Raw genomic sequence first — 10,601 nt, forward strand, 5'->3', positions numbered from 1 at the left:
GGAGTTAAAACTTAAACTATCCCTTCAAATGGGATTGCTCAAACACAATGGAAGTCAATTAGAGTGATTTGCTCACGCTGCGCTCTGAGGGGATTTGAGACAAAACCACAAGTCATAATGCAGCGAGAGACACACCTGGTGAAAGAAGACAAAATGGCCTCCGTTTTGATGTATGTTTTGTAAATGTGCTAAAGTATTTGTGAGAGTAAGAAGAGTTTGTGTGCAACGGACTTGAACATGTTAATCAGATTCAAAAACAATTGTGTGTCATCTGTAATAAGACAAAAACTCTGTGGGGGAAAAAAGTCTCCAAAGATCATCAAGCTTGATGCTAAACTGTGTAAAAACCATGAAATGTGTCAAAATGCCAGTTCAGTCCAGCTTTCTGTGACCCGTTTAAACTTTGAATGATGTCTCTATTCTGAAGTCTGTCTGAGCTGCAGCCCCAAAGAGGGCTGGGTTTTCCCTCACCTGTTTCACCAACATCCCACGGTTGTCTCACAGTTTGTATTTGCCATTTTTGTCCAGAAAACAGCACACTGTTCCTGATTGAGCCATGCATTTTGATGTATAATCTGTATTTTTTTTTTCCCTCAAAGCCCAGAGAGTGTTACAGTCGTTCGGTTAAACCTTCAAAATAACATTATGCATAATTTAATGTGATAGATGTCGAGCTCAGAGTACAACGTCGTGAATGTTTCTGCCAATTCAATTTTTAGCTCGGCATCTACAGAATTGGCTGAGTTGTTGCCATTTTTGTTTTTACCTAACGCTGATTAGCTCTGGCGGCTATCTTAAATTTAACTTATTCTGAAAGTTAATCAGTTGTAGGTGTGCATCCAGTGGTTGCTTCCTGAAAGTTTCATTGAAACCCATCCAGAGGAGCCATCTCAGCTACTACCACTCCAAATCTGAGCACAATATCTGTAAAAATTATATTACTTTTAGCCATTTTGGTGTTTTCTGAGGTTAGCTGTGTGTGGCGGCCATCTTGACTCAGGCTGACTCCAAAAGTTCATCAGTTGTTTGTTGCACAGCCAGTGATGATTTGACTGAACAGAGCAGGAGTAACAAACAGGTTAACAGAACTGTTTACACAGTGCCACCTCGGGGGGAGGTTTCAGGTGAAACTCCTACAGTTTTATGACATTTCCACTGGGAAAAAAGGTACAAAGAAAGGCGCTCGTGCTGCTCCTATAACCTCCACCCCTCAGCATCCACCCGGGCAGCAACACCCGCTCAGATTAGAACAGCTCTCACTTTTAAAACCTGTTTGACCAAAAATAGGCTTATATTATTCCCTCGCGCTTTGTTAACGCCCTCTTTCCCACAAAACTCCCCCCGCTGTTGTTGTCAGCGCGCACACACACACACACACACACACACACACTCAGCCCAGTCATAGCTGAGTGACGGCAGGTCGCCATGGCAACTGCGTTACGCTCCGGGCGGCCGAGAAGGGAAAGGAAGGGAAGAGAGGAGGAGAAGCAGGAGGAGGAGAGAGGAGGGGGGGGCAAAGAGAAAACAAGCGCGCGAGGACTCGTTTCACTCTTCATTTCAGCACCACGCGCCTCCCGGACAGCGCCCGGATGAACTCGTGCGCACACTCTGCCTTGAGAGGGACGGAACCGAAGCGGAGCCGAGTCGAACCGGAGCCGGGGGAGCGACTCGAGACGTAAACAGAGAAACAACATCAACAACATCATCAACAGCAACAACGACGACGACCAAAGGCTCGTCAGAAGCAGAGGACGGCAGGAAGTCTCCGAACCTGCAGCGAGCCGGAGGGTTCTGTCCGAGCCGGGAGCGGGTCTCTCCGTGAAAACCCGCAGCAACAGGTAAGAACCATGGGCCGGGAGGGTGGGAAGTTCTGGACCCGGCTCCCTGCAGAGGCAGAGGCAGAGGCAGAGGCAGAGGTGGCTGCCTCCCCGCCTCCTTTCCTCCTGCCAGCCGCTTTAATTGCAGCTAATTGCCTCCACCTGACACCTCAGGTGTAATTAAGTGGGCGATTAGGCGATTAGAGGAGGGCGGACTGAAACCCAGCAGGACTTAGACTCAAAATCGGTTTTCAGCAAAAAAAAAAAAAAAAACCTCCTCAGCTTTGGTGTTTGCTTGATTGGAGAAACTCTGAAAGTTTATAAAAAGAGAGGAACAGCTGTTACCACCTGTGCTACGGTCGAGTTCATAACTCTTTAAGTGGATAAGAGATTAGCTTGTTCACCTGTGCTCCTTACTCCCGAACAGCTGGATAAGTTGACGGGCTGCGTGTTGCATGAGTTTAAGGTCTGTTCTCGGTGGCCGGAGATGATCTGCTTGCTGAGCTGATACGCCTGGATGAGTCACTCAGCCTGCAAGTTTGCAGAAGAGTGTGAAAGAGGAGGTGGAGGTGGAGGAGGAGGAGTAGGGAGGAGGTGGGGCGGACCAGCTGGAAAACGGTCCACGCTTTGGTTTTGTTGTGTTTTTAATATGATCAGCGTCAACAACCTGGCGCTCCGTTTGGACGTCTCTGCCCACAGCAGCGGTCGTAACTTCCTCTCTGAGACGCAGGCGGAGGTGCCTTCTGCAGTGTTTGTTTAATTGCACGCGGCGTGGATTAAAAGACACCCGAACACACTCCCTCTAATAGACTGTGGTCGTCGCACACTGTAACCCTCTGGTGTTAGCCGAGCTGATGGCAGAAAGCATCCCATTACTGCTCATTAGGATCCCAGTCTTTAGGCTGCTCGTGTTGCCAAATCATAGCAATCAGCGGCACTCAGCTGGAGCTCTGAGTGACAACTATTGATTAAAGCAAACAATAGATTATAATGGACCACAGTGGCTCATTCAAACACAAGCGCGCGCTCTCAGAGACTCCTCGGACATACTTGTTTAGGCAAATGTTGTGCAGCTTTTGTGTATGTGTGTGTGTGTGTGGGGGGGGTGGGGGGGGCAGTTTGTATTTAATTATTGGTAACACAAGTAAAAGCCGAGCTAAGATGGCTCCTAATGAATCTCACCTTGTTCTAATTAGTTTCTCAAACTTTCGGGCGCGTCGACCTGTTCGCGGAGCGCGCACACGAAGTGCCGCACGCACGGACACAAAAACAGATGCGCGTCTTTTAATTAGTGACGTTGGTGTGATTAATGCAGCCTGCTGGTGATGACTCATTCGCTTTAACCCCTGCTCCGCTGGTGGTGGTGTGTGTGTGTTGGGGGGGGGGGGGAATAACGACTTAACGACTTATTCTTAGAACTCAACGAATGTTTGTTTTTTGTTCCTCTTTTTAAATGAAAGATCTGAGCTGTTATCTGCTGCAGTGAGGGAGTAGTGACTGATGGACTGTTGGTGGTAAACACTGCAATGTGCTTCTGGTTGTTGTGGTTGGTTGGGCAGCGGACGAATGTTGATAGAAAGCACATTCATGTGTCCATGTGTCAGTTTAGCAGCACAGCAGCTACATTAACATTGTGGAAAAGCTGTCAGCCAAGCTGTGACTTGCAGACAGCAGACTGGCGGGAAGCGTGCGTCTGACTGTGATATGGTGCTGAGTGTGTGTGTGTGTGACAAACGGCCACCACAAGACATTTAAACATGTAGCGTAGTGTGACGATGATAATAAACTCCCGTCGTTGTCTTTCCTCCCCCTCCTCCTTCCCTGCAGGCCAGCGACAGCAGCATGTCTGAGAAGAAATCCAGCCAGAGGTTTCACAGCCTGAACTCTGAGCAGGTGGAGGTTCTCCACCAGGTGCTGTCAGAGGTGGTCCCCATCCACGGCCGCGGGAACTTTCCCACGCTGGAGCTGCGTCCTCGTGACATCATCATAGAGGTGCGGGCCAGGCTGCAGAAGCAGGGCATCGCCGTCAGGGATGTTCGCCTGAACGGCTCCACGGCCAGCCATGTGCTTGTGCGAGACAACGGAACGAGCTACAAGGACCTGGACATCATCTTCGGCGTGGAGCTGCCGAGCCAGGAGGAGTTCCAGGTGTGAACTCTACACTGCGCTACAAAACAAAGAACCAATTTCTTGTTAAAAGAAAAGTAAAGAAACTAGGGTTCAGTCTTCGACCACACTAAGTGAAAATGGAGGTGTTTCCTCAGCTGTTTGATGTGCTGAAAACCCATAATAACAAATAACAGCCGAGGAACCTCTGCTTTGGTCTAAGAATGCTTTAACCAAAATAGGTGAGGGTTGTGATTACTCTGGTGTTATTTCCATCAAAGTAATTGCAATCCTAAGCAAAGTTTAGATGTGGAACATTTTGCAATATGAGAGTTTAAATGATTTGACAGAAACAGAAACCAGAGTAGCATCACAGTTAAGTAAAATGACTCTGATCACTGTCATTAGTGAAAGTTGTGATGTTGTTGACCTCCTCTCCCTCCAGGTGATTAAAGAGTCGGTGCTGGGGTGCCTGCTGGATTGCCTGCCTGCCGGGGTCAACAGAGAGCGGATCAGCAGCGCCACAATGAAGGAGGCCTATGTTCAGAAAATGGTCAAAGTCTTCAACGACCACGACCGCTGGAGCCTCATCTCCCTGTCGAACAACAGCGGCAAAAACCTGGAGCTCAAATTCGTCAGCGTGCTACGGCGCCAGTTTGAGTTCAGCGTGGACTCTTTCCAGATCATTCTGGACCGTCTCCTGGAGTCCTACATGCAGCAGGACTCCCAGCACAAGCTGCACGCTGTTAATGTTAAGGACCACTCCGCAGAAGGCGCGAATCACTCGCCCTCTGTGTACAGTCAGTCCACCACTCCAGACGCGGAGAAATCTGCGCTTTTATCCGATGAGCACAGGGCTCAGATCAGTGGGACGCAACAGAGAGATGAAGTGCATGAAAAGGATTCTCAGACAGAATCCTTACAAGCTGAAGATTCAAACCAGACAGAACCCTGCCACGCAGAGAAAGACGAAACACCTGCAGAGCCCGAAGAAGTGTCTGAGCGCAACGACAACCCAAATGAGACGGAGCAGACATCTGTAAAACCTCCGTCAGAAAAGAAAGAAACTTCTGAAGAGCCTGAGCCATCGGATCAGACCGAGCTCGGACACCAGCCCTTAGATGAGTCTAAGCCCACAATTACAGCAGAGCAATTAGAGCAAACCCAGCCCTGCGATGGCCAACAAGCAGAAGCTTCAAATCACAACGAACCTTCTGTACAGAAAGAGCTAGCTAACCACACAGAACCGCCTGATGAACAGCGAGAACTCGCGGAGGAGATGGGACATCCTGATCCACCCGACGCCTCAAAAATAACTCTGTGTCTAAACCGTGCAGAGGAGCCTCACAGCACGGAGCAATCTGATAAAACCAACGTATCTAAGCGTTTCACAGAGGATCAGAGAGGCAATGAGGAAGATAAAATGCTGCACGTGTCTGCTCCAGACACATGTGCAAACACAGAGACTCAGCTAAAAGATGAAAGAAAAGAGGAAAAGGAGAACGATGAGGAGATTGAAGCAGAGGGGGAAAATGATCCGAAAATCTGTGAAATCACTGACGAGATTTCAGCCTTAGAAGAGAAACCTGTAGATGACACACAGAGTATTGATTGCTCCTGCTCCACCTCTTCCACTCTCACACTTAGCAACACACAGCCCACTGACACCGAGGATACACCAGAGACTCACAGCACACAATGCGCAGATAACTCAGAGAAAACAGCCAACACACTTGAAGCTGTCAGCCCTCCAGATACTCAGGAAATCTTACCCGCACCACCTAGCCTTGTTTCTGACAAAAAGACCTCCTCTGCTCCCTGTAGTAAGGTCTCAGAGAGACTGTCTCACATGGTGGTGCTCAAACACTCATCCCCAAAACCCCCTCGGAGGATGTGTCGAAAGGTTACCTCTAACCCTCACCCCTGCCAAGTCTCTGAAAATGAACTGCTTGTTGCACCTTGTCCAGATTCAAACCCTTGTTCCACGGCTGAATCAAACAAAGTCTTTAACCTTAAGCCAACAAGTCCCAGTTCATACTCTCCAACTATCCCAACAGATGTTTATGAACCTAATCCTTCCAATAACCCATCTTTGAATCCTGACCCTACCTCAGATCCTGTTCCAGCCCCTGATATTCTTTCCATCCCATGTCCAGATCCTGTGACTACAATACCTCAAGAGCCATCTACCTCTCAGCAAACCATTGATGGTTCATGTGAAACAGGCCCTAAGGAGACACCAAACACAGGTGTCGCCATCAATGAGCAAAGCCAGTCCTGCTCAAGCGAAACGGGCTCTGAACTCAAAGAGACAGAGCCACACACCGACACATCCAGCTCTAAGACCCAAGAACCTGCGCCTACAGCCGATGGAGCTGAGGTCAAAACAGAAGAGCAGACCAAAAACCCAAACCCAAACCCACAAGAAAACACTCCCACTTCCCTCCCATCTCCTCACAGCATCGTCCCCCCTCTTCTCAGTCTGTCCCCTCCCCACTTCACGCCCTCACCCCCCAGCCTCAGCCCTCCCCCCTGCTTGACACCTCCATCACCATTGCTAAGTACCATGAGCCCTACCACCAGCTTTAGCTCCCCTCCTCAAAGTTTCAGCCCAACATCATCCTGCCTCAGCTCGCCTCCTTACCTCACCCCTCCCATGCTTAGCCTTAGCCCTCCTCCGCTCTGCCCCACCCCGCCGTCCCCCTGCCTCAGCCCTCCCCTTCTCTGCTTCACTCCACCAGTGGAGTCTGGGGACCTTTTACCTCAGGTACCTTCGGACATGGAGTCTTTGATTGTGAATGCTGACAGGGACGAACAGATTAATGGTCCGTCCCCTCAATCAGGAGTTCCTCCATTACCGTTGAAGGATAAAACGGACAATAACTATAGCTCATCAATGCCTCAGGTTGCTGAGCCTGTCTCTTTTCCAATCACAATTCCAAGTTCCTCCTCACATGCGTTGCCTCATTCCCAGTCTGAAGGCTCAGGGGATTCTGCTCCTCCTAAAACCAGTGAGGTGTCCAAAACTGTGCCTGACAACGAAGAGGCCCCTAAAACAATCACAGACACATCTGAGCTGTGTAACTCTCCTCGAGGATCAGACTCGGTCCCTGACGTTGAGGTTCTGGCAGAGAGCATGTACGGCGACTTCGAGGCAGCAATGGACCACCTGCGCTATCGTTTGATCGCTACCAGAAACCCCGAGGAGATCCGAGGGGGTGGCTTGTTAAAATACAGCAACCTGCTGGTCAGAGACTACCGACCAGCCAGCGAGACTCAGATAAAGACTCTGGAGCGCTACATGTGCTCACGGTTTTTCATCGATTTCCCCGACGTGCAGGAGCAGCAGAGGAAGATCCTGTCCTACTTGAAGAACCACTTCATTGGGGAAGAGAGAAGCAAGTACCAGTACCTGATGACGCTGCGTCGCGTCATAGATGACAGCACAGTGTGTCTGATGGGCCACGAGAGGCGTCAGACGCTCAACATGATCACAGTGTTGGCACTGAAGGTTCTCGGGGAGCAGAACATTATACCCAACACAGATCACGTGATGTGTTTCTACCAGCCCGCCCCCTACCTGGCCGAGCACAGTGCCCCTTATCTCGCAGAACCCAGCTACTGCAGCTACTACATCCCACAAGGGGGGTCGACCCTGCTGTACCAACCGTACCCTTTACACCTGCACCCACAGACAGGACTAGTCTGAGACCTTCATGACCGTACACAAAACACACAACTGAGCAAGACATTTGTGGAAGTGCCAGAGAATGGAAACATAATCCAGGGATGAACTGCTTGGTCTATAATAGACCTGTGGGGATGGGATTGAGTGGGATTTACAGTAAACTTATTGAGTACTCTATAAGGTTCTAACACGATTATATCTAATTACCCCCGGCTTTGTGGGGAAAATACTAATTCTTCCGATATTGTTCAAATTCCAGAAAATGCTGTATGCACTGCATGAGTCATAGGCCTTTGGTCTCCCTGGGAAACCAACTGTGCTGCTCACACACACACACACACACACACACATGCGCGCACACACACGCAAACACACTTCCAGGTTCTGAAGTTCTTGTACTCTCTTTTCATGTTCTAACTGTGTTGTTCTTAATGGGTTTGTTCAGAATGTGGACCTTGCCTGTGGTTATTATTGTGCATGGATACGTTAGGACTGTTTTCTCACTGCCAAAATACTGTGTGACTTCTATGCTTCTCAAACAGTTTCATGTAACTTTGTTAGTCCTTTACAGAGGGCAGAAAATATTTGGAAAAACAAAACAAAACAGAGGGACAAGTCTGCCGGTGTCTACGGTATTTTACTCACGACACACGTACACTGAAATGCTGTTTGTGCACAGTGTTAGACAATGCATGAGTAGCTAAATAGATCACATTTAAATTTCAATTGAGGCTTCTAATTTATTAGAAATGGATCTATTTTTGCAAAACTTTCCAAGACATACAAAAAAAGAGACTGGTTAGTTCCAAAAGAAAAACAACAATGCCTTTGGTGTAGACTGTACAGCATATTTGTTACAGTATATCGTGTGCAAATCCAATGCATTGTTTTCAGGTAAACGGTGTAGTGCTTGATTCCTTTCCCCTGTGGAGTTCTTTCTGTAATCACGTGAATTATCGTATCATGTAGTGTTAATTTAAATAGTGCTAAAGTTTACTCTGTGGAGGCTGTCAGGTTCTAACCATCTTTGGGTCATGTTTAAACGTGGCGGAAGCTGTTTCTGTTTACACGACTCCTCTCCGGTTTGTGCCAGAACGAGGTCAGACGACCTGTTTAATAGCCGAGCAACTCTGACCAAAGATGGTTTGGTTGGGAAATCAAGTGCCTAAATGTGAGACATCGCTGGCATGTCTTTATCTCACTGCACTGTGGGTGTTCAAGGGGTGGGTCCAGGGCTGGGATGGGTGTGTGTTCAACTGTTTGACCCCTGTTACTGCTGCCCGTTTTGATGTCTTCTTTAATGTAGTCCTTTGTTGTAGTTTATTCGTGTACATTTTGATAAAATAAAGGAGAAACCATACAAACCTTCAGTTGTCAAAGAAACTTTTTTGTTTCCTCTTTCAAATCAACCAAGCCTTGATTTTAAAGAGAGGTGGTGGTGGTGGGGATCACATATCTTTTTGGTTTTTTTTTTTTTTAGTCTGTTTGGGAATTTCATACCCCCTCCTACAGCTCTGTTTCCCAAAAATGACACACTGCGCAACCTATGCATCCCTCCCCCCCAATGATTGCGCTCTGCAATGATCCACTTAAGCGCGACCATCAAATCACACTGGTGCCCAGGAGAGCGACCCAAAGCTGTGAGATTCTGTCTGTGCGGAGCCTCTTATCACAAATCACCTGTCCTTCAGATGCGTTTGGGCCTGGATGACGCACAGACTACGCAACACAGCAGGCTCACTGGTGTGTAAATGTGAGCAGAATGTGATTTGTGAGGTGCAACACTGACGGGAGAGGCTGGAGAAGTGTGTGTGTGTGTGTGTGTGTGTTTGTGTTAGGGTTTTTATAGATGGGGAATCTTCATGCTGGCGCAGCATCAGGTGGTTCCTTTCCGCAGCTTGTAATTGAGAGGACCCTGAGTGTAATGAAACAATAACACTCCCTCTTTTCTTTGCTGCCTTCATATTTTTCCTCCCACTTGACACTAATTATAGGTTTAGATCTCCTTCAAAATGTGGGGGGGAGATGCTTATCACAGACCATGAAACAAATATTTAGTATTTGTTTGCACTGATGTTCATACGCTCTTTTCTCTAGGAAAAAAAAGCAAAAAACAAAGCAACCATGTGATCTAGTAGTGTCTGTATCAGTGCCTCACAGACCTCCAAGGCACTCTGGTCCACTCGGGGTTTCCATAGAGACACAGGCAGGGAGCACTGTGGGCGCAGAGAGCAAAGCAGAAGACAGGGAAAACCCACAAACGTGGGGGAGTGAGATGAAAACAAGCAACTAAAACAAAAAGGAGGAGAAAAATCACAGGATATAGATGCGGAGAGGGACGGATGGGAAATTCTCAGCTGACGGAGCAGACATAAAGCGTGGACTGAGTGAGGGGCGGGGTGAGAGATAAAGCCGGAGGGGGGGATATGGAGCGTGGGAGGTTGTCAGGCCTTTAGTCACAGGGGAGTCACTGCGAGGTGGCTGCGGTGACGGCAGCGGTGATGTCAGAGCACGAGCACCCATTTATGTGCCGGTGCGCGCGCACCAGTGCTGTTAATGTCCTGATCGTCCATCCACCCTCGGCAAACATTTTCAAACTCGCCGAGACAAAAAGAGCTGGTCACCCACACACCTGCCTCTCCCTCTTTCTGTCTCAGAAATACTCCGGGGAACACATTAGATCTGATTAGACTCACAGTATCGACAATGTTTCACATTTACGAGGCTTTTCATGCCTCTTGGACACACATGGGTAAACCTTTAAAACCTGAGGCCCCCTCTGCACATTGGAACAGGCACACGTTAGATGGATGAAGACACATCTTGAGCATTTTATAGTGGGGTTCTGTGGAAAGGTTATGAACAGTTGATACCTTACCTGTTGCAGATAGTTCTTTGACCATCCTCAGTTTGGAGAAATAGTTTAAACTGGATTAAAAAGCCAAAGTTGATCGCTGCTGTCTTACAACAGTAGCAATCGTCAAAATTTC

General features: G+C 48.3%; 1 protein-coding gene across 2 annotated transcripts; it reads left to right on the forward strand.

Annotated features, from left to right (window-relative positions):
• Positions 1-1,508: 1,508 nt before the first annotated feature.
• tent5d (terminal nucleotidyltransferase 5D) lies at positions 1,509-8,964 on the forward strand. 2 transcript variants are annotated; one of them, XM_017419765.3, is made up of 3 exons: positions 1,509-1,838; positions 3,645-3,965; positions 4,369-8,964. In XM_017419765.3, the coding sequence occupies exons 2-3, from the start codon at positions 3,660-3,662 to the stop codon at positions 7,630-7,632; spliced, it is 3,570 nt and encodes a 1,189-aa protein (XP_017275254.1). In that variant the 5' UTR covers positions 1,509-1,838; positions 3,645-3,659; the 3' UTR covers positions 7,633-8,964. The 2 variants fall into 2 exon arrangements, with proteins under 2 accessions (XP_017275254.1, XP_024862472.1); XM_025006704.2 differs by lacking the exon at positions 1,509-1,838 and adding an exon at positions 2,176-2,283.
• Positions 8,965-10,601: the final 1,637 nt, after the last annotated feature.

This window comes from Kryptolebias marmoratus, linkage group LG9, assembly GCF_001649575.2.
Source record: "Kryptolebias marmoratus isolate JLee-2015 linkage group LG9, ASM164957v2, whole genome shotgun sequence".
Classification (NCBI taxonomy): domain Eukaryota; kingdom Metazoa; phylum Chordata; class Actinopteri; order Cyprinodontiformes; family Rivulidae; genus Kryptolebias; species Kryptolebias marmoratus.